Source organism: Xenopus tropicalis, chromosome 8, assembly GCF_000004195.4.
Source record: "Xenopus tropicalis strain Nigerian chromosome 8, UCB_Xtro_10.0, whole genome shotgun sequence".
Taxonomy (NCBI): domain Eukaryota; kingdom Metazoa; phylum Chordata; class Amphibia; order Anura; family Pipidae; genus Xenopus; species Xenopus tropicalis.
In genome coordinates, this window is record NC_030684.2 from 126,983,282 (window position 1) to 127,008,509 (window position 25,228).

The 25,228-nt window shown below is 41.2% G+C and overlaps 1 protein-coding gene across 1 annotated transcript; it reads left to right on the forward strand.

The window, feature by feature from the left end:
* The first annotated feature begins 6,279 nt into the window (after positions 1-6,279).
* On the forward strand, positions 6,280-24,069 carry ctss (cathepsin S). The gene is made up of 8 exons (NM_001005695.1): positions 6,280-6,359; positions 13,744-13,867; positions 15,285-15,407; positions 16,482-16,643; positions 18,162-18,386; positions 19,661-19,826; positions 20,292-20,394; positions 23,298-24,069. Exons 2-8 carry the CDS (start codon positions 13,745-13,747, stop codon positions 23,395-23,397), a joined length of 1,002 nt encoding a protein of 333 aa, NP_001005695.1. The 5' UTR covers positions 6,280-6,359; position 13,744; the 3' UTR covers positions 23,398-24,069.
* Positions 24,070-25,228: the final 1,159 nt, after the last annotated feature.

A 25,228-nucleotide genomic window follows, 5' to 3' on the forward strand; every position in this document is an offset into this window, starting at 1 on the left:
AAATGTTAGGGAGGGTAAGAAGACAAATAAATTAACCATGGGGCCACAAACACCAAATACAGGTGAGAGCAATAGGGCAAAGTTACCGTTACAAGTGGAAAATGCATTACAAAGACGTAACCGAATGAACTGTTTATCTGTATGAGAGTAGGTCAATCTGGGCCTGTCCCCGCTGGGTATGTGCCATTTTACTGCACCTTAGTCCTACTTACCGACCAGTTCCGAAGAAGGTAAGGGGACACAGAAATTAACCATAGCGATATGCTACCAACAGCCAAATAAAGTAACCGCTATGAGGCCAAGTTCATGGAAAATTAATCCAAATAAATGTTACTAAGAGCAACCCAAAGTCTGACTGAAATAACTGGTTTTAATAACAAACGTCCTTTCCTTATCTTCATGGCATCCCTGGGGTTAGGGACTGGGAAACTCTGTACATGAACTAATCAGAACCTTGGATTGTTTGTGTTGGTTGCTACTGCTTCTGCTTTCTTGCATCATTACATATCATTCTGATCCCAGTCCTGCCATCTACTGCATTTGTACCCACCTGGCACCTATACGGCCAGTGGTGAAACTATTTCCTGCTCATTTCCAAACTCCAAATCCTTATTATAAAACTCCATTGCTTTTGGGTTTGGGAAATGTCATATAGTTACTACCAATGGGCAGATTTATCCAAATGTGAGTTTAGAGCTTAATACATAAAAACTCACCCATATTCTATTCATTCCTATGGGATTTTTAGAAGCATATTAATCAAATGGTGAATTCTAACTTTCAACCCTCGATATATAGGCTTCTAAAAATTTTAAGTCCACCCTCCACCCCACCCTGCTGCTTCAACACAATAAATCAACCCTTCCTTTACCTTAGCGCTTTCCACAGACCACTGTATATAGTATGTCCACGATTATTATTCCAACATATTACATATACAAAGAATAAAAGCCCATAGTCAAGATATCCAAATACAGAAGTCTATTACCCCTACGTCTCAGTGGGGAATAACCTTTATCACCAAAAAATGGAGAGATGCAATAGAAGGCTTATGTTCATAAAAATGAGCGGGAACTGGTAATTTAAGATTATTTGTCCGAATGGTTAACTTATGCTGACTTATTGTATGTATGTATGTATATCTTTATTTATAAAGCGCTACTTATGTACGCAGCGCTGTACAGTAGAATAAATTAATACAAACAGGGTGTTAAGATAATAGATAAATACAAAGTATAATAATAAATACAGATAAATACAGCAGCAATAAGTTAAGAGTCGAGGACACAAGAGGAAGGAGGTCCCTGCCCCGTAGAGCTTACAATCTATATGGGAGGGTAACTAACAGACACAAATAGGCAAATATAAGTGCTGTAGGTCACAGTGGGTGACACTACAATATATTCTTTAATATGTATAATAGCTTGCACTGTCTCACCTACATACAGTGACCCACACAGGCACTTAATGAGGTAGACTGCATACTCTGTAAGGCATGTATAATACCCATTAATGGCGTACTTCTTACCTGAATACAGATGCGGGAAGTACGTAGGACGTCTGTAGGAAAGAAGCAGGGGGCTCTTAGGGGCCCATTCATTAAACCACAATTTTTTGGTGGTTAAAATCACGATAATTTCTGATTTTCGAAAATGTGACAAAAATTCTTTTATCGGTTGTACAAAAATATTGTGGTGTGACCCAAAGGTCGCAAATTTTTTGGATCTGAACGTTCATAAACGGCGCGAAAACCTTTCTGGCTTTGAAACCTTCAATGTATGATTTTGGAAGCCTTCCATAGGACTCTACAGCTCCAACCTGGCCAAAAGAAAGTCACGAAACCAAAGTTTGAATGAATTCTGAAATGTTTGTAGTCTTCGCGAAAAATACGACTTTTTCATGGAAGTTAATGGAAACCACGAAAAAGACATGAAATTTTAATAAAATTATCGCGGACATTACAAAAAGTTCTATATATTAGAAAACATACAATTTTTTTAAAAAAAATTGTGGTTTAATGAATGGGCCCCTTAAATTCCTCTATTTGTGGGTAAGTTCTGGCTAATATACACCAGTGCCTAGTGATAATATGATGTATTTTCCGCATTGCTGGATGAAATGTATGAACAAATGGAAAGTGTTTGGAACTAGATTCTCTCTGTCCCACCTGTTAGCAAACATACTCGATCTGTCTGCCGCACTTTACTGTATGTAATTCACATTGAATAGTAAGTGAAGAGAGATTAGAATTGAGACTTGATGAAATGACTCAGAAGTTTATATAGAGAGGGTATCCATCAGAGTTACTCCAGAGTGAATTACATAAAGTGAGGCAGACAGATTGAGTATAGATTGAGTAATAGACTTCTATATTTACAAAAACGGGAGAAATTTTGGATACATACTTTACAAACATTAGAGCCGAAAGGTATGAACTGGGAATATGATCTGACTGCTTTTTTATAATTATGTCGGGGACAGGAGCAGTAGTGTCAAATATGTATGCTGTAACTGTACAGATATAACTAGTGGATATCTTGGGTATGGCTTTTTATTCTTTGTGTATGTAATGTGTTGGAATAATAGTCATATTTGGGCATATTATATACAGTGGTCTGTAGAAAGAGCTAAGGTAAAGCAAGGGTTAATTTATTGTGTTGAATTGGAGGGTGGACTTTTAAAGTGTGGCTGTGGTTTTTAATTGTGGCTTGTTCAAACATCAAACTGACGTTTCGGCTGTGTCCACAGCCTTTTTCACTTTGAAAAAGGCTGTGGACACAGCCGAAACGTCAGTTTGATGTTTGAACAATAAATGAACTTTTTTCTTCACCATAAGTCCTGTGAGTGCGGTATTTATATTGCTGTATATATATATATATATATATATATATTCTACAGTGTGATCATTATACCATAGTGTAACCAAGTGATCTGCGAGTATCACCCAATAGTCACATGTGTATAATATACTTGGAAATTAAGATACGTAAGGCACAGGCCCATTTTCAGTTCTTGTTTAATACATCATGTGCCTCGTGTTTGTGATTTCACTTCTCTTCTCAAACACATTTTCTAATCAATGACTGTCCCAGGGGAAAAGAGCTTCAGTGTGGGAAGGGCAAGATGGGGGGGCAAACAGGGAGCATAAGGGCATCTGCTAGGAATGAATTACTGATTCTTTAAGTGGAAGCAGATCTGTAGGAAATGACCACAAGTAAAAGCCCAATACAGGTATGGGATCCCTTATCCGGAAACCCATTATCCAAAAAGCTCCGAATTAGGGAAAGCCTGTCTCCCATAGACTCCATTTTAATCAAATAATTCAGAATTTTAAAACTGATTTCCTTTTTCTCTGTAGTAATAAAACAGTACCTTGTAATTGATCCCAACTAAGATATAATTACCCCTTATTAGGGGCAGAACAGCCCTATTGGGTTTATTTAATGGTTAAATGATTCCCTTTTCTCTGTAATAATAAAACAGTACCTGTACTTGATCCCAACTAAGATATAATTACCCCTTATTGGGGCAGAACAGCCCTATTGGGTTTATTTCATGGTTAAATGATTCCCTTTTCTCTGTAATAATAAAACAGTACCTGTACTTGATCCCAACTAAGATATAATTACCCCTTATTGGGGGCAGAACAGCCCTATTGGGTTTATTTAATGGTTAAATGATTCCCTTTTCTCTTAATAATAAAACAGTACCTTGTAATTGATCCCAACTAAGATATAAATAATCCTTATTGGAGGCAAAATAATCCTGTTGGGTTTAATTCAAGTTTAATTAAGGTATGGAGATCCAAATTAAGGAAAGACCCCTTATCTGGAATACCCTTGGTCCCAAGCATTCTGTATAATGGGTCCTATATCTGTACTGTATATACAGGTGCACTTCAAAACCCAGTACATCCTGACATATGTTTGTGCGTCATTTTAACTTATGTTATAGGTGTTAAATATTAAAATATAAGACTAGGCGCTACATAATTTCAGCTCAGTTCCTATTTACTTAACACTGTTTTCGTACTTCCCAGGAATTGTACTCATATCCAACCCTATCGTATCCCTTCCCCCTTAAAGGACATGTAGAGTCTGTTTCACTGGGGGGTGCCCAGTGAAATAGGTCGCTATGTTTTTCCTTGGGCCGGTGTCCTCTGGAGACAGGTGGTCACAAGTACAGTAATAGTGCAGTATAACTTGCCGGGTTTACTTGTGTGAGCAGAGATTTACACAATGGATGCCTAGGACGCCAGTCAAAAGGCCGGCATGGCTCTTAGTTAATTTCACAGGCATCTCCTAACAGGAGCAGTTTTTTTGTCACCACCACAGTCATTTAAAGGAGAATGAGACTCCGCCATGTATTTACCCACTCACAGGTATCCCTTGTACCTCCATGGCTGGGAGGGTGTAGGGTACAATGTCTTATTTAGAGCTTACTGTACTGTACTTGTGCCCAGCTGGCTCAGCGGAAAGGCAACCGCAGGGCAGGGAACAAACATAGTTGGCTGATGCTCTGGAGGAACGTACCCCACATTTCATCACTTTTTAAAGAGGGGGGTAAGCCCAAGAAAAAGGTGAGTGGTTTCCATCACTGGGCTGGTGGGATACCTAACAAACTGGCAAAAAACTGACTTCTTGAACTACAGCTCCCAGAAATCTTCAGTAGAATTGCTTAAACCCCCCCACCAATCCCAGACTAAAAGAGTAGAGACATTCTCACCCCCTATTCAGAGAAATTCTACTTTCCCTCTTTGTATTAACGTTTACATTGCAGGCAGGTAAAACTCTGTGTGAAAAATATTTAAGAAAAAAGGGAATGTTTTGGCTGACAATGTTCTTTCTCTGGATGGCAGGAGCAAACAAAACATCCCTGCGCCAGGGTCGGACTGGGGGGTGCAGGGCCCACCAAGGCTGCTGCCCTGCAGGTGCCCCGGCACCCCCTCACCCCCCAGCTGAGCCTCCCTACCCCCCGCAGGGTCCCCCACCCAACGTCCTCCCCTGAGCGTTGACAAGGGTCGGGTCTGACCAGTCTGACCCTGCCTGTGCCATAGTCCTGATTGTATGATACCCGCCGTGTCTGCTTGGGTTTTCTCCGGGTACTCCAGTTTCCTCCCACACTCCAACCACATACAGGCAGGTTAATTGGCTTCTGACTAAACTGCCCATAGTGTGTGTGACTGTGATAGGGACCTTAGATTGTAAGCTCATCTGGGGCAGGGACTGATGGGAATGATGAATAAAGTCTGTAAAGCACTGTGGAAATGTGTTGGTGCTATATAAATAACTGGAAATAAGTAAAATAAAAAAAGTGGTATTGCCACTGTAAAAGCTCCTGCGCAACACAAGCGTGAGCTATGTATGGGTAAATGTAGAGCTACTTAATGGCTTACTGAAGCTAAACACCATGCAAGGGATAGTTAAGCAGGGACTTGGCAGACCCCACATCCAGACTTGTATGATAAAAAATGTATTTCTTAAATGTACTGTCACTGTTTACTATTGTTACTTTTTACTACTTACTTTTCTATCGAGGTTGTCTCCTATTCATACACCAATCTCTCATCCAAACCACTATCTGGTTGCTAAGGTCATTTGAACCATAGCAACCAGATAACTGCTGAAATTCCAAACTGGAGAGTTGCCAAACAAAGTGGAATAATTAAAAAAAAAAAACACAAATAAAAAGAAATGTAGACCAGTTGCAAATTGTCTCAGAATATCAATCTCTACATCATACAACACGTTAACACAAAGGTGAACAACCCCTATATACAGTATATATTGCTATGGGAGAGTGCAAAGGACTTCTTTTGTCTGTAAGTGACAGCCAATAACCGTAAACTATCAGTTTATCATTAAGAAAGAGGTAATATGTCAAACAAAAAGGGATTAAATACATTTGACAATTCATTAAACAATTTCCTGACTGCCAGTATTCCCCCCATTCATATCTTAGCAAATCCATCTCCATGCCGTAATGGTTCATTTGTTTCTTTGCTCCTCCAATTCCCTCCTTATTGCGCAGCAGTGGAGGGGAGAGAGGTGCTTGTGGAGTAATAACCTCATTTGGCTTAAACAAATTCAGCAGAAGAGAAAAACTACTTTGATGCTATAAAACGTAACCTTGTGTAAATACAGGAAGAGAAATAGCTCAATCGGTGATTGGCAAACAGACACATGACACAGGCAAAGTGAAAATAAACCCATTCTTCCTGTTATTTGCACAGCAGCAGCCTCCCAAGCCAACTCTCTCTCCCTCGGCTGAGAAGTTCCCCTTCTCTACTTGGTCTCCGACAGTTTCACCCATTTCGAAGCATAAAAAAGGGGGTCGCAAAGAGTAGCCGGCAGAGTAAGGTAGGTACTGCTTGTTCGTATCAATATAACATATATATGTATATATAAAGGACCAGGAAGTGCTACAGAAACAATGGACACTGCAAATGATCTGAAACGTATCCAAGTTTATACTGGGTTTCAGATACGGTCACATTTTAAAGGGGTAGTTGACCTTTATACAAAACTTAGTTTCCAGATATGGGACCTGTTATCCAGAATGAGTGTGGTTTTCCTGATTAGGAGTCTTCCAGTTATTTGGAATTTGAATTATTTAATGAAAATGGAGATTAGTGATCTATGGTCAATGTGTTGTCTTGAGCTAAAGTAGAAGTGAGGGGCAGACATCATCTGAGAAGGCTGCCACTATGGGTGCTTTTGGCAGTCTATTCCCTATAGCACTCTATAGGAATAGTTTACCAAATGTATCCCAAACTTGAAAATCCATATTAAAAGCATACGAAGCCCAAAACACGCCACCTTGCGCATTTCGTACCCTAACGGTACTTAGTCATAGGCAGTTCTAACCCCATGTTAAGTTTAGGATACGTTTGGTAAATTGTTTGACTTGCCCTTTAATCTGGGAGCTGTGTCCCAATTACTCTGGCCCTGTTTGACTGGCCTTTGATCCTTTTTTTGATAAAGTGTAAACTCTATAGGAATTGGTCACATTGATTCTGGTCACTTACCTCCTATCCCAGGGAATGGTGAAAGTACCATACCGAGGTAGTTTCACGTGAGTACCCTGCCATTTTCTTCCATGTCCCAGGCATCCCTTGTGTCGCCGTAAGAAGAGGGCATGTCTTCCTCATCCATTTATGTACAGGTATAGGACCTATTATGCAGAATGCTCGGGACCAAGGGTATTCCGGATAAGGGATCTTTCTGTAATTTGGATCTCCATACCTTAAGTCTACTAAAAAAGTAATAAAACATTAATTAAACCCAATAGGATTTTGCATTTTGCATCCAATAAGGACCAGTTACAAGGTACTGTTTTATTACTACAGAGAAACGGGAATCATTTAACCATTAAATAAACCCAATAGGGCTGTTCTGCCCCCAATACTCAGATTGTAAGCTCTACGGGGCAGGGACCTCCTTCCTACTGTGTCTCATACCACATGGCACTTATATATATATACATATATGTATTTATTGTATTTATTTATTATATCACTTGTCCTCCCTGTGTGTAATTTTGTATTCTGTAAGACTGTACAGCGCTGCGTACCCTTGTGGCGCTTTATAAATAAAGTTATACATACATACATACATACATACATACAATAAGGAGTAATTATATCTTAGTTGGGATCAAGTACAGGTACTGTTTTATTATTACAGAGAAAAGGGAATCATTTAACCATTAAATAAACCCAATAGGGCTGTTCTGCCCCCAATAAGGGGTAATTATATCTTAGTTGGGATCAAGTACAGGTACTGTTTTATTATTACAGAGAAAAGGGAATCATTTAACCATGAAATAAACCCAATAGGGCTGTTCTGCCCCCAATAAGGGGTAATTATATCTTAGTTGGGATCAAGTACAGGTACTGTTTTATTACTACAGAGAAAAAGGAAATTATTTGATTAAAATGGAGTCTATGGGAGATGGGCTTTCCATTACTCGAAGCTTTCCGGATAACTGGTTTCCATTTAAGGGATCCCATACCTGTAATGTGAATTCCCCCAGCTTCAATAGGTGAAGGGGACTGCTAGACACTGGAACAAAATGACAGTGTGGGAATGACAGGAAAAGTACTAGGAGTAAGAGGAGCACAGGCCCAGGGTAGGAGGTAATTAATTAGAATCCCTGGGGGTGTCTAACAATTTGGCACCTTTTGTTGTCCTTGAAATAGCACCCATCTTTATTCTGCTAATAGGTAAATATAGCGATTTTCCTGTTAAAAATCATAGTTAATCTTTTCATATACTGTTTTTTTGAAAACTGCACGCACATGAGTCATTATGTATTTACTTACTACTTTACTTGTAAAATATAAATCAGTACTAACAATAGAGTGGAGTACAATAAGGAAGAACTACTAAATTGCCCAGAGTGGCCTTATCATAGTTACATTGGATTGAAAAAAGACCAGAGTCCATCAAGTTCCATCCTTCCAAGTAAACCCAGCACATACACCCTATAGTGACCTATCTATCCACTCACATACAGACCCATACTGACCTATCTATCCACTCACATACAGACCCATACTGACCTATCTATCCACTCACATACAGACCCATACTGACCTATCTATCCACTCACATACAGACCCACACTGACCTATCTATCCACTCACATACAGACCCACACTGACCTATCTATCCACTCACATACAGACCCATACTGACCTATCTATCCACTCACATACAGACCCACACTGACCTATCTATCCACTCACGTACAGACCCACACTGACCTATCTATCCACTCACGTACAGACCCACACTGACCTATCTATCCACTCACATACAGACCCACACTGACCTATCTATCCACTCACATACAGACCCACACTGACCTATCTATCCACTCACATACAGACTCACACTGACCTATCTATCCACTCACATACAGACCCACACTGACCTATCTATCCACTCACATACAGACCCACACTGACCTATCTATCCACTCACATACAGACCCATACTGACCTATCTATCCACTCACATACAGACCCATACTGACATATCTATCCACTCACATACAGACCCACACTGACCTATCTATACACTCACATACAGACCCATACTGACCTATCTATCCACTCACATACAGACCCACACTGACCTATCTATACACTCACATACAGACCCATACTGACCTATCTATACACTCAAATAGATAAGCCATATATACCAACATCAATACTAACTGTAGATTTTAGTATCACAATAGCCTTGGATACTATGCTTGTCCAAGAACTCACCCAGGCCCCTTTTATAGGCATTAACAAAATCTGCCATTACATCACTAGGAAGGGCATTCCCCAACCTCACTGCCCTCACCGTGAGGAACCCCCAATGCTGCTTCAAATGGAAGCTCCGTTCCTCTAATCTAAAGGGGGGGCCTCTGGTGCGCTGATTGTTTTTATGGGAAAAATGAACATCCCCTCTAATGTACTTGTACATATAGCCAGCTCTCTTGAGTAGAAAATTACAGGCTTCCAGTCTAGTACAACATTCAGGGGACATGAGATAGGGAGGCAAGATCCACTCAATACCCAACTGATCAACCTCTGAGCCATAGGCCCATCTGAACCATTACAACAGCAGGAAGTAAAGAGGAGCCATATATCCGCCGTACCCCTTGACTTCCTTTCAGCCAACTGATGGATGTTTACCATTATACCTGCTAATCCTTGTATCACCAGCATTGCAGGATTTTTGCTCTGACCTGCCCCACAATGATCAGGCATTATGGTAGAAACTGGACAAACTCCTCAACCAAACCTGTCCATGTATGTGCAGCTTGAGATGTCAATATGCGGTGCCCCCTGGCATTGCATGGCTTCTAGTGTTTGCCTTACAGCAATGCCTTACAGATATAGTGGCAGGGCACATTCTCCTGAGATCACTGGGGAAATAACATTTGCGGAGTTCAGTCGTCATCAGCAAATCAGAGCTAAAGCCGCAGGGATCCATACCAGGCATTTTTACATTTGGTTTAATTTCTGCCAGAGAATTTTTGCTTTGAGTCAACAAGGTACTTTCCTAGCATTAAATGTTGGTACCACCCAATCACAACCACCCCCAGCTCACACCCACCCAACCACTTTCCCCACATTATCCAATCTCACCAGCTGGTTTTCCCATTCTGGGTTGGGTGAAGTGTGCAAGTTTCTATCTACTATTTAATGTATGATTTAACCTGAATTGCTGCTACAGATCTCCCTTACACTGGGGCGGAACAGGAGTGCCGGCCTGTGACATTTAATTATACGCATATTATAGGGCTTTGTTTTGTTTATGGTTGTGCAGCACATAACTAAAGGAAATGAAACCAGTATTTATATCCCCCTGAGTACAATTGCTGCTGAGACATTCTGTATGAAAATGCCATCCCTAAACCAATTCACCTTCACCTTCAATTATCTGAAGGCAATAATACACAATGTGGGATCAGCATTGCCCTAAATTCTGCCGTCCCATATGGGGAAACCAATATAATCATTCTGATTTTTGAGTGATTGAAATACTGTAACTTAGAAAACCCTGAGTTTAAGGAATGCAGACTGCACAATTCCGACTAATGTAAATGATCATGTGTCACGCCTGGAGCACATTTGGTATGAGGAAGAGAAGACTATATAATAGGGCAACTGTAGAGTCCACTGGCAAAGAATAAAGATATTAACTGTAGCAGAAAAAAAGGACAGGTAGTTGGAAACCCCAGTCACCAATAGGAATTAGGAAATACAGTCAAATCCTGGTAGGGATATAAGGGGTCCTTTGTAGAATGCAAGTTCTATTGCACAGTGCTGAATGGACACCAATTTGTGCATGCTTTGATCCTATTTACAAAGGTAGTTGCACTTGCAAATTACAGGGGCCACAGACACAAGGGAACCCTGAAATTAGCAAAAACCAGTTAAGCCCTAGAGGGTTATTCCAGCACACAAAACTGATTTGCGTTCCTGCGAATCGCCCTATTGGAGTCTAATTGAAGTCTAACTGGTAAGTACCATTACGGACTGTCTGAAAGTTATAAAAAAAAAAGAACAAAAAATTATTAGCAAAAGCCAAGGAACATCAATGCTAAGGTTGGTCCATTATTTTACAATACAATTATCCATAAAATAAAAAATATCTATATATGTTTTTTTGTGCTGGTTTGTCTAGCAGATGTTATAAAAAAAAGAACTATTTCTTTCTTATGAATACTCTTAATATGACTGGCAAGGGCAAGGGGCCTCCATGGGTGCTGCAGTTGCTTCATCATGTGACTATATTTATTAATTGAACAAAAATCTCCTTTTGAAATAGACTTTTCTTTCTTAGTATGGCTCCGCCTACTCCTTCTATGTGGCTGATATTTCCATTATATAGAATGGCCCAGTGGGTTTATTAAAAATAGGTGGTAACATTTTCCAATTGCTCACACCTTGCTGTCAAATTTACAGTCCTTTTCCCAATGTTAACTTAAGGAACTTAAAGATCAGAATATCACCACTCCCCTATTCAGCATGCCATTGTATAGGGACTACTTACTATATACAGAGACACAACCTTGAGTTACAGGCCAATGTTTAATAGCCAGATGGATTGCTTCAGTCACTAATATCCTTATGCAAATGTTTATTCAGAGCAGCAATTGGAAGAACATACTGTGTTACAGTTAAAGGAAAACTATACCCACAAACAGGGTAGGTCAATATAAAACTATATTGCATAAAACAGCTCATATGTAAAATCCTGCTTCATCTAAATAAACCATTTTCATAAAAATATACTTTTTTAGTAGTATGTGCCATTGGGTAATCCTAAATAGAAAATTGCCATTTTAAAAATGAAGGGCCGCCCCCTGGGATCATAGGATTCACAGTGCACACAAACAAGCCAAGGCACACATACATGCTAGGCCCCATCAGCCAATGAATGGGCAGAGTTCTGCCTTTTGCTCCCACACTACTTCCTGTTACAGTTAGAGCTGCATTATTTCCTGTCAGCTGATCTCTGAGGGAGCACACAGCCCATCACTAAATGGCGGCTCAAGGGAAAGGATATAAAAGGGCAATATTTACTGATATATATATTCCAGTTTTTTGATTTGATTGATTTGATTCTTTAATAGGCCACTTAATATAATATAAACTATCTGTTAAAAACCACTGATAAACCACCAGAAATCTCTTTAAATCTCCCCCTTTGTACGTGCATGAAAGAAGAATAAAGATGGGTGCTTAAATCCTAATAATACACCTCTATCCAAAGGTGCTAGGTCGATGACCATAATGACAATCACTCCGCTGTTACTGACAGTAAATGCTGCTCTGTGTGTAGTCTGCATTTTCATTTCTGTCCTATATGAAATGGAAAGAAAACAAAAACCCCAGAGTTTCTGAAGTTCACTGCAGTCCTATAGCCCCAAGCATAACCTCACTGAAGGTGCATTGTGGAGAGGAACAAGAGTAGAAGAATAAAGAAGCAGTGACCCTTATGGAAATATGTATTAAGAGCCACTTGGCTGCTGTACCCTCAGGTTAGCATAGCATCTCCCCAGCAATGGTTGCTACAGGGCTGGGACCCCCTTCCTCTCATTTCCTTAACATTTAGGGGTTGATTATATTAGCGTTTTTGTTTTCTGACTTTTTTGTTATCTAACTTTTTAGCGCTAAAATCATGTATTTAATCAATTAAACCATGAAAATCTCTAGTACAAAACTTTACCATCTAAAAGCTGTGAGGCTATGTAGAAGGGAGCTGTACTTATCCAGTTGGAAAGTCTTTTTTAAATAATTCTAAAACCCCAAACAAATATAAAATGAAGGCCAATCGTCTCAGAATAAATATCATACTAAAAGCTAATTTAAAAGTGAATTACCGCTTTAATAACAGTTCATATTCTGTATTGCTACAATAAATAAGGGAAGTAAACATTTGTGCAAGGAGTGTGTATGTGCTCCCCTTCCTAAAATGGGTTCCCTCTGGTTACTCTGCTTTCCTCCCACACTCCAAAACATACAGGCAGGTTAAATGGCTTTTGATAATACTGCCCGTAGTGTGTATGAATGTGATAGGGACTTGTAAGCTCCACTGGAGCAGGGGCTGATGGGAATGTGATAGGGACCTTAGATTGTAAGCTCCACTGGGGCAGGGGCTGATGGGAATGTGATAGGGACCTTAGATTGTAAGCTCCACTGGGGCAGGAGCTGATGTGAATGTGATAGGGACCTTAGATCGTAAGCTCCACTGGGGCAGGGGCTGATGGGAATGTGATAGGGACCTTAGATTGTAAGCTCCACTGGGGCAGGGGCTGATGGGAATGGGATAGGGACCTTAGATTGTAAGCTCCACTGGGGCAGGGACTCAATTAGCATTGATATTTCTACACATTTGAATAATAATAGCATTTTCCTAATTAGGTGCTATAGGTTACTACCCTAGGGCATGTTTACCAGCAAGTGATAATAAACATGCCAAATGCTTGGAGCAGTCAGCAGCTCACTGTTGAGATATTCAGGAACCCTATTGTTGTTCTAACAGAGTCAGCCATTTTTATTCAATAGAAACATGCATTTATAAAGGCCCAACATAATCTTGAGTAATGTGGCCTTCACCCTTTTCTGTAAATACCATTTTCTCAAGGTCAGGGGGTTATATAACTTTATTTACACAGGACACAAGAAGCGCTAGAAGATAAAATGGCACTTACCAATTCTCTTTGTTTCAGGATGAAATCCCTTATTTTTCTGGCGACTGTTTTGGCAGCCATAGTCAAAGCTCGGATTAACCCTGCACTTGATAACCACTGGCTGCTGTGGAAGAACACACATAACAAAGATTATGAAGATGAGGTACTGGGTAATTCCTGTTTTACCACACTGCTCAATATCACCACTGTATTGTTACATATTAGTTTACTTTAGGCAGGAAAAAGCCAAGGAAAAGTGGGTGTTAGGTTCCTGTCTACTGCGGTCATTTATAAAAATGGCGAATGTAGAAAGGTTTATGTTACATAAGATTCCTGGGACATTTCACCAGCGCAGATTTGATGAGTAAATCTGTTTGCAAGAATTGAATTAACCTGTTTTCTTATCTGGAATAGTTACTTCTTTATTTACTGCTTATGGCTTTCAGCAAAGCTCTCCATGCCTTCCCCTATGTAAGAACTGGACTAAAGGTCCCCATACACGGGCCGACTATAGCTGCCGATATCGGTCCCTTGGAAATTGGCCAGATCTCGATCGCCAGGTTAGAAAATCCGGTCGGATCAGGGACTGCATCGGCTCGTTGATGCGGTCCCCGATCTGACTGCCCCATTGCCGCCCACATAATCCGATCGTTTGGCCCCAGGGCCAAACGATCGGATTATTATTTTTTTTACCTAAATGCTCCCCGATATCGCCCACCCATAGGTGGGGGTATCGGGGGAAGATCCGCTCGCTTGGCGACATCGCCAAGCGAGCGGATCTGCTTGTGTATGGCCACCTTAAGAACTTAGGCAGATTGCAAATAATATGTATTTCCTGGTGCTGCTGTCCCTTTAAATGAATGAATCACATTGGGGATGTGGAGAAATGTGGTCCCTACCCCTTTAAGTAATAAGATGGCTAGATTTCTGGATTTGAGAGAACAACTCTAATCCATTTTAGAAGAACCAAACTGACTTACCATATGTGTTGTGTTGTTAATTTAACTCCATACACTTTTTAGCTAAACAATGCAATATACTGTACACTTTGATAAAAATACAGTATTGGCCTATGCCACTGGTTTCCGAACTGCTGGTCTGGCACACCTTGGTAGGCTTGGAGCATTGGCAAGGGGGGTTCAACCTATAGGGAAGTTAGGGTAGATAAACTGGGGTGAATGGAGATTTGCTCGCTAAGATACAGCTGAAAGCCCAGCTTGAAGGTTAGTTAAGAGTGAGATGTGCAGTGAATATGTATTTTCTGCCCTAGATATTCTTAAAACTATGATAGTTACACTGATAGTTACCTATATTGGTACTAATGGGAGCCCTGAACAAACGTTGGACCTTAAGGGGGGATTGAAATGGAGATGTCTGATAACAACTGGCCTCCACTATAATCTGTTATATGAGGACCATGTACCAAAATATGTTGAATTAAATAAAAATCTAAAATTATTGATGCTTGGACAAGTCAACAGAACCCTTAAATAACTTTCATCAAACTGTCATCTTTGCATTTTCATATGAACAGTTCATGGGCACCTCTTCCCTTCTAAACTGACTTTTTTATTTTGCAGATAGAGGACCTCCAAAGACGAATTACTTGGGAAAAGAACCTTAATTTGGTCAATATGCATAACCTGGAGTATTCGATGGGCATGCACACCTATGAGCTGGGAATGAACCATCTTGCCGATATGGTAGGTTGACCTCCATAGAATTAATTCAATTCTACAGCAAGTGAGCACAAAATGTATAGCTAATTGCCACGTCTCAGCCGAATGGATTTTCCCACAAACCTGTTTCCGATATGATATAGTTACAAGTTACTAGCAACATACACATACAAATCCAGCATTGTAGAATGTGGGTTGTGCTCCCACTTGACTTAGATTAGTAGATTGTAGTATAATATAGATACCATTTACATAATCTATATTATATACATTAAGTAAGTGTGGCAGATGTGAAAAACACATTTGGTATGGTTTCAGATTAACAAGCACCTAAACTGCCTAGCACCCCTGTGTAATTATATGCACCTAGCAGCCCGCTTGCAGTTTTTGGGCAAACAAGATATTTTAATGGCACCCAGATTGCCCAATGAGTCCATTATATATATATATGCTATATAAATACCAGGTAATATTTATTATTTACTAACCTATTAAGCTGGGTGCCCTGGGCGACACAGTAGTGCATGTTTCCGCCATGTTTCTAAAGTACAGATGGAGGAGTAAATTTCCTTTCTTGCTTTGCTATGATATCACATTCAACATGGCGCAGTTTCAATGCATTGGGTCTTTTGTTGGGGTACAGTTATGCAAGTGCTTTCTAAGAAGCCCAGGGCAGTAAAGTTACATGTATTCTGTTTCTGTCTTTTTAATAACTTACACTTTTCTATGTTGACTGTCTATTACTTACTCTTCACATCTGGTTTAATTCACAAATTACTCTTTCTGTCTCCATATAACTTTAATTCCTTCTGTCTCTTCGTCAAAGACCCTTTTATGCACACACATCATGACCTTAAGCCCTACAGAATTCTGGGATTTGCCATGTTCCTTTATATGCATGGCACAGTTATGATAGTAGACTGTAGCTGAAGTTTAAAGAAAGGTATACATCCACCAAGCTCAACCTTTTGCTCCAATAAAGCCTATATACCTTTACTTTCTGTATAGTCACAATCTCATTTTCATTAACCTATTGGCTACAAATGTCAAGTGCCCCAAACATCTTCCATAAGAAGTGACTTTCTCTCTTTCTCCTAGACTAGTGAGGAAATCAAGTCTAAGCTGACTGGCTTAATACTACCTCCCCAAAGTGAGAGGCAGGCCACATTTAGTAGCCAAAAGAATAGCACTTTTGGAGGTAAAGTACCAGACTCCATCGATTGGAGGGATAAAGGATGCGTTAGTGATGTAAAAAACCAGGTGAGTTTATTTTATTACTAATATTATGAGAGCAAGTGACAATGTCATGTGTATTGTTGGACTAGAAGAGGGAACAAAAAACAACTTGTGAGGCATCAGCACATTTTCTCCCATGGTTGTTGTGCAACCAGCAGCAAAACAATCTACATATCACTGCCTTCTTCCTATATTGTGCAATATCTGCTATAAGCATGTTAGGAATAGCTGCCAATAGATTACAAAAGTTCATCACTTACAGGAACCCTTTGAATACCAGAGACTTACACAACTCTCCTTATTGCTGCATCATTTCTTCACAGATATTCAGTCTCACAGGCTTTAAGTATCAATGTTACACATAGTGGTTTACCTACATCACATGTGTCAAACAAACGGTCTGTGGGTCGTCTGGCTGTTTTATGTGGCCCCTGGTGACTGTCTGAACATGCAGAACCTATTGCCTGACAGTGCCGCTCCAGTGCCTGTGTTTTAGATTTTGGCCCCCTTATGCAATTGAGTTTGACACCCCTGACCTACAGGGTGCTCTACCACTGAGGTATACTTGTACTCTCCCTCTTCAGTATCTACTTCCCAAACGCTTATCTGCCAGAGAATTCTTGACCAATCCTTTAAGGTGACTGGCCAGAACTGCACCTACACGGGAACCTACTAAAAGGTCACACTAATCTTAGGCCTGCCACTTGCTGGCAGGGTTATGGCCTTAGCTGCCAGTTTTAGCTCGTCTACTCCTCCCTGACCACCCTAAGACGAGCTATTACAAGCTAGAGCCTACCACTTCCTAAGCTTAACCACGGAGTACACTCACCTGGTACTCGACCTTACTAAAGGTGGCCATACATGTAAAGATCAGCTCACCTGGCGAGGTCGCCAAGCAAGCGGGTCTTCTCCGATATATATCTTCTCCCACATACGGGTGTGCGATATCGGGGGAATTTAGGCTTATTCGGTCGTTTGGCCCTGGGGCCAAACAATCGAATTATAATGCTGGAATAGGCGCAGTCGGTTCGGGGACCGCATCAACGAGCTGATGAGGTCCCCGATCCGACTGAATTTTTTAACCTGGCCGATTGATATCTGGCCAATTTCAGGCCAGATATCGGTCGGGCAGGCCCGTCGTTGTTTCCCCTACACAGACCGATAAGCTGCCGAATCGGTCCAAGGGACTGATATCGGCAGCAACAATCGGCCCGTGTATGGCCACCTTTAAGAATATCTACCTAAGCCTCATGACACATGTTCCTCCCTGCTTCTTAGCAAAGCCCCAACATTGACAGTTCCTACTGCTGACCCCCCTGCAAACTCACACAGGGCTTCCCTTATGATTACTCAAGCCTAAAGGCTCGAACAACCATATAATAGGCCCCATATTTTGGGTTTTAATAATTTAAATTAGACAGATATGCTGCAAGCACATATTTTGTTAAATTACTTTTATGTTTAAACACTTACCTGCCCATGCTACACTCGGGCAGCCTCTAAATTAGAGCTCCGGTATCTGATTTTCATTTCTTTTCCCAGGGAGGATGTGGTTCTTGCTGGGCCTTTAGTGCAGTTGGGGCCTTGGAGGGACAGCTGATGCTTAAAACAGGAAAACTGGTTTCTCTCAGCCCACAGAACCTTGTAGACTGTTCATCAAAATATGGGAACAAGGGCTGCGGCGGGGGCTTTATGACGCAAGCTTTCCAGTATGTCATTGACAATAAAGGCATTGATTCTGATAGCTATTATCCTTATCATGCCATGGTAAGTACATCTCACATGTAAAATGTCCACTCTGAAACAGAAAAAAGCAAATGTATATAATGTATTCACATGCAGGCATAGGGTAAACATTTATTTTATTATTCATATGGCACCGACATTAACCTGCCTTAATGGATCTTTTTCCTGCCTGTATGGATCAAGTCTGATGTCCCACACAGCATGTTATTTGGCCGCAATAGATCTCTGTTATCGCGGGCGACTAACGTCTCAGAAAAGCCTTTCCAATGCAAAGAGTCGCTGGTGCAAAGGCCTTCTCAATGTTTAGGTTTTCTGAAGCTCTGCTAAGTTTCCTCCTGCAGGCAACTTCGCGTGACTTTGGAAAACTGAAGTTGTTACCAGTGGAATGCATTTCAGAGGGGTTAGTCGCCCATAATAGCAAAGATATATCACAGGCGACTAACGATCTGTGGGACATCAGCCTAAAGCTGGCCATACACGTTCAGGTTTCAGTCTTCTTCTGGCGAAAGTTCTAATATTGGTCGTACGTTTAAATGCGACTACCTGAAACTAACATTCAGACTGAAATAGGAGGATGTTCTGAACATGAAATAGTTGGCAGACACTACTACTACATCGTACGAAAGTAGGTCCACCAAGGATATCGTCCGATACACAACCAAAATTTTCTAACCTGGCCGATCTACTAAATGACCCATCGCCATATTACAAAATTAATGGGACGATAATTCGGAGCCCACACAAGGTCCGAAAATCATACGAAACTGATTTTATCGGTAGGTGTATGCCCAGTTTAAGAGTGGGAGTGGGTGGAAACACGCATATAGTTCTAGGTCAGACTGAAACCCAAGACCCCAACACTGCAAATGAGCAACTGCAATACTGTGTTGTGTTAACAGGTCATAATGGGTTCCCGTACTCTTTGAGCTAGTCTTAGTCATGCCTTATGCCATACAATGGATAATTCACTGGCACTCTCCATATTAAATCTTTGCTCTAAGCATATTTGCCGCAGAACCATAGAGTTACTACATTGTTTTCAGGATATCAACTAACATTTCATTAGATGGCTTGTGTGACTCTAGAAGCAATTGTCATGCACAGTAAGGAATCTTGTTCCCTACATATAAGGGCATATAAATACAGCTACTTACAAAAAAGAACACTGATAAGCCCAAGCAATAGTGATCATAGTAAATCATAACAGAGATCACCTTGAGTGGTTCCTATTTCTTGGTTAAACAAGTGCAGAGCTAACATAAATGTGACCTTTTTCTTATATTTCCCATTGTTAGGATGAAAAGTGTCATTATGATCCTACTGGCAAAGCTTCCACATGTGCTAAATACACAGAGATTGTTCCTGGCACAGAAGACAACCTCAAGCAAGCCCTAGGCAGTATTGGTCCAATATCAGTTGCTATAGATGGGACCCGCCCTTCTTTCTTTCTTTACAGAAGTGGTAAGACTTCATTTTTTATTTGACATGCACTGTTCGTATGCAGTCACATCTGAAAAGAGCAAGCACCCAAAAATAAAATTACAAGGTTGGCTTAAAGGAGAAGGAGAGGTGGAATCACTGGGGGCTGCCAAAATGTTAAGCACCCCCTAGTGATTGTATTCACTTACCTGGTACCCCGGGCTGGTGCTCCTGTTAGCAAAAAAGTGCACTGGTCTGGGGTACATGGAGGCGAGCGATCCTCTTTCATCTTCTTTCTAACATTTTGGAACCCCCCAGTGATTCCACCATTCCTTCACCTTTAAGAAAGAGCTGGGGCAAGAGTCCTTTTTTGTACCCATGGTTATAGAGAACCTATACCATTGGTATCTTGATTTTTCAGACTCTTCAGTGTAGCTTTTTGGAAAGCAATGCGCTATAAGATACTGGCAAATATACCAAGGTGTGTTTAATCTATATTATGTATAGGTGTCTACAGTGATCCAACCTGCTCTCATGAAGTTAACCATGGCGTCCTTGCAGTTGGCTATGGAAATCTCAATGGACAGGATTTCTGGCTTCTAAAAAACAGGTAACTTGGAATTTCTTTAAATGAACTCAATTATGAAGTTCTACACTCTTTAAGGTTTATTCTTTTAGTCCAGGAATGTAGAAGGTTCATAAACAATAATTGCTTAAGCTGCTGAAAAACACATACAGGAACTGTAGAAGGAACATTTTCATTTTCCACAGTTTATCTGTAGCCAAAGAACCACACCTTCTACACGTGGCAAAAGGTAGTTCATAACAAATCTTCTTACAATACAATTCTCTCAGGGGAAGCACATTTTTGTACAGAAAACAGCTTCATATTGGGTGGTATTTACTTTGACCAAGTCACCAACCTGTTGGTTCATATATAGAGTCAAAACAGCGGCTTCCCTAATAACTTTCTAATCACTGGATGTTTAGAAATAAAGGTAGAAAAATACCATAGTGGATGAACCGCATCAATCTATGGACACTGGCCTTGGCCGATGGGTCTCCATGAAAAACCCAGCTCAGCAAAGAGCGAGATCTAAATCTCCAAAACCACTTCTAACGAACATAATTAAGGAAAAGATTCCATTTCACAATGGACAAAAACATTCTGATATAGAACAAGGAACCAAAGAAGCAAGATTTTCGGTGACAGATATGGAAATGGAAAGAGGTATTTATTAGCAGGTTTTAGTTACTGAAGTCTCTTAGGCTAAAGGTGGCCTTACACATTACAATTACGATCTGGAAAGATCACTCGTACCCTCCCATTCAGGGCTAAATCGTCAAATATGGAGGTAGAAACAATAGGAATTCTACCCCTATCTGACGATTCAGCCCTAATTGTTCTGTCCTCCCAAGGCTATCGGTCACCTTGTCAATCCACCATACTTGCACTGAATATAGTACGAAACCGCTTCGTACAATAATATCATAATATGTGTGTATGGGCAGCTTAAGATGCTTGCAGCTTTGCACGCACTACTGTATTTGGGGAGAACAGCAGAATAATTACTGTTCACAATACGTGATAGAAAGAAAGGTGTGCAGGACTTCAAGGAGGGTCTTTTGGCTCCTTTTAGTCCCTTAACCTAACTTTACTTGTTGTATTTAGTTATCCGCCATGCCCCAGATTTTTTATGGATAACAGAGCTATAATGAAAAAATAAAATAATCTAATGATTGAAAATAAATCAGAAGAATAGGAAATATTTTTTATTTAATATGTGTTAAATGTAGTAAAGGTGAAGTTTACTTTAAGGGGGACGGAGTGTTTTGAAACCGCGACTAAACTTATTTCCACAAATGTCAGTCTTTTTTTTTTTTTAAAGATCCAAATTAAAAAAGCATGAATGTGAAAAAAATTTAAAAACCACAACTTTTCCGTATTCTCACCTGAAAAGTGATTTTTTTGTATTTTTGTACAAAATCCAGCGTCAAAAACCCAGAAAACCTCTAAAACCATGAAGAAAAGCAAAGATCTTCCAGTTGTATTAGGGTCATCTGCCATTGACTTCTATATGATCTCAACAGGTTTTAGGCATATTTTTGCTTTCAGATTTGTTGTGGTTTTAAAACATAATAAATCACAAAAATGTATTTTTCTCTCGTGACAAAATCATATTTTTGGCATCAACAAAGCCAAACCAAAAAAAGCGATTAATTCCCCTTTAGTGTTTATAGAATAGCTAATTCTTAGCAACTTTTTTATTGGTCTTAATTTTTTATTTTGTATAGTTTTTGAATTATTTGCCTTCTTCTGATTCTTTACAGCTTTCATATAAGGGTCACTGGCCCTGGCAGCCAAAAACTCTTGTTATTGTTACTTTTTATTACTTATCTTTCTATTTAGCCCCTATTCCTGTCTCTCATTCAAACTTCTGCCTAGTTGCTAGGGCAGGGGTGGGCAAACTATAGCCCGCTGGCTTTTTTAATCCAGACCGCCGACTCCGGCCCCCTTAAAAGAATTTCGGGCCCTGATTGGTTGCGCCCCGTGCGTGCGCGTGATGTCAGCACTCACGGGGTGCAACCAAATAAAAGGATGCAGCAGGGAGCTGGGGGACAGAAGCAGCCAGAGCATGGAGGGAGCCTTGCGAGCCGGGGGGGGGAGATGGAGGATGCTGGGGGGTGGAGCTGCAGGATGCTGGGGGGGAACTGAGAGGCCCCGTGATTTCTGATGGCAGCCCTGGGCGTAACGCTGGCCGGCCCCCTGAGCCAAAAAGTTTGCCCACACCTGTGCTAGGGTAATTTAGACCTCGTTTAAACAGAGCAGGAAGGAACCCAAGGGTTTTATTTCTTACAATAGGATTTTCAACAAAAGCAATCATTAACACAGGAATGTCCCAGAATATATAGTGGTAACTAGTTGCAGAATAATGCAGTCGTACTCAGCTATGGAGGAAACCGTTTGTCCCAACAAAAATATTATTTGATCCTGTGTTCTTTCATTGGACAAGAACAACTCTAATCTGTGTTATGTTGCCCATAAAATCCAATTATGGCACGAGTAATGATTTTACAGCATGTGATGCCGCAGCAGGAAAACACAATAATTGCATTAAAACTAAGAATTCTGTGGGCTTTAATCGGATTGCTGCTTGTAGTCATTACAGGGTAGATTTTGTTTAGGCTTTCAATGTAAATTAGTGACATAAATCTATCCCAAATTACATTTTAACCAGAAATATGGGGATTGCCTAATGTAAAGCGCTTTACCCCATATGTAACAAAAGGCAGTACGTTTGCCCAGGAGCAGTAACGTATAGCAACCAATAAGATGTTTGCTTATTGGTAAATGCTACCTGCTGATTGGTTGCTATGGGTTACTGTTCCCGGTCAAATGTAGTTCCTTTTATTACATACATCCACTTATATAAACGATGATCCAGCATAATCTGATTATCAAGTAAATACTCACTTTTGTCTTTCTTGTTTTTTCCTTTTTTTTTTTTAAAGCTGGGGTACAAAGTATGGAGACCAAGGATACGTCCGCATTGCAAGGAACAAAGGCAATCTGTGTGGAGTGGCTAGTTACACATGCTACCCGGAAATATAAGGGTGCTTGCCAGAACCACAATAAGGAGCAATAAAGGATCTTTGCTCACTTTTACTTTTATATCTTAGACCTAATGAAACAGCGACAGGGCACACTTGCACATATTCATATAAAATAACTGATCCTTTGATTAACTTGATATGACCTCTTAGAGGTCGCCCAATAGTGTCCTTGGCCAGGTTTTAACCAAGAAAAATGCCCATAGACTCCAATGGATGAAAAAAAAATAGTAGTTTAAAAAAACACCCATTGACTTTTAATGCATTTTGCGTCTTTTTGCCGTTTCACGAATTTTTCAGAGAAGCAAAATGGGACAGGTTCACTCATCACTAGTTATACATTTGTATTTACAGCAAAACAGCTAACATTCACCGGAAGCCTCGCGGAGGCACAGAGCCAGGGGACAACAAATACTGATACACACTGAAACTGGGCCTTTGTTAGTGACTAAGGCTACATTATATGCACTGGGCTTTTAAGGGCTATTAAATGTTATTTTTTTAGTGCTACACCTACTGTAAAACTATTGGTATTTGGGTTTATCTGGGGGCATTTGCTGCAACATAGGCAAGAGGGTATTCTTAAAAATTTTAGACTCTTGTAATTCTATTTTTTTTCCTCATCAATATTAATGTACAATTTCTGATTTGGAATAAATGATCTAATAGGAAATCCTTTGTTTTTCTTTCATTGAATATTTCTGAATATATTGTTTAGGCAGTGGTCCAACACACCAGGTCTGGACTGGCATTGAAAATAGGCCCTGGTATTTCAAGCAGACAAATGTCCCACACACAGGGCTGCCATCAGAAATCACGGGGCCCCTCACAACAAAATTTTCTGGGCCCCCCTCCACCCACACCCTGCCCCCTCCCATCAGTAAAAAGGACACACAGACATTGGTAGCCGGGGCCCCCTAAAACATTAGTAGCCAGCATCTCCCCAGCATCCTCCAGTTAACCCCCCTCCCTTGTCCTCCAGTTCCTCCCCCTCAGCATCCTCCAGCTCGCAGCCAGCGTCCTTCGCACTATCCTCCAGCTCCCACCCCCCCCAAGCATCCTCCGGCTCCCCCTCTGCTCCCACCAGCATCCTCCAGCTCCCCCCCAGTGACTTCCTGCGGTTCCCCCCTCTTGATATGTGCCCCAGCTCCCCCCCAACATTTGCACAGCTCCCCCAGCATCCTCCAGCTCCAGCCCTCCCCCCACCAGCGACTTCCTCCAGCCCCCCACCAGTGACTTCCTCCAGCTCCCCTCCCCACCAGCGACTTCCTCCAGCTCCCCACCCACCAGCGACTTCCTCCAGCTCCCTCCCCACCAGCAACTTCCTCCAGCCCCCCCCCCAGCAACTTCCTCCAGCTCCCCCCCAACAGCGACTTTCTCCAGCTCCCCCCCAGCGGCTTCCTCCAGCTCCCCCCCACCCAGCGACTCCCTCCAGCTCCCCTGTGGCTTCCTCCAGCTCCACCCCCCCAGCGACTTCCTCCAGCCCCCCCCAGCAACTTCCTCGGCCTGGGACAACAGTACCCCCTGTGCCCCCCTGATGGCGGCCCTGCCCACACATGCCCAATGATTAGAGGCTGCCTATGGCATCCTACAGTAGCTCCTTTGGCATCTACTTAAGTCTACAGATTGCCTGTCAGTCCCTGCCAAGCACCCACATGGGTGCTGCCATCTTTATTTGACAGGATATTGGCATAAACAGTTCAGGGAGTTGAAAATCTCTCCAACTGCAAATCAATAAGTTTGGTACCTGTGCCTTCTAACAGCACAAATGGAAAAACTGGGACATCCAAGAAGTCTAGCGCAGGTGAGGTCATGCTAAAACACATGTAGAG

Bases quoted from the DNA above. Each gene is read 5' to 3' on its own strand.
- ctss (NM_001005695.1), top strand. From the start codon at position 13,745: ATGAAATCCCTTATTTTTCTGGCGACTGTTTTGGCAGCCATAGTCAAA. The intron at 19,827-20,291 runs GTAAGACTTCAT...TATTATGTATAG, and splicing joins TTTCTTTCTTTACAGAAGTG to GTGTCTACAGTGATCCAACC. The intron at 20,395-23,297 runs GTAACTTGGAAT...TTTTTTTTAAAG, and splicing joins TTCTGGCTTCTAAAAAACAG to CTGGGGTACAAAGTATGGAG.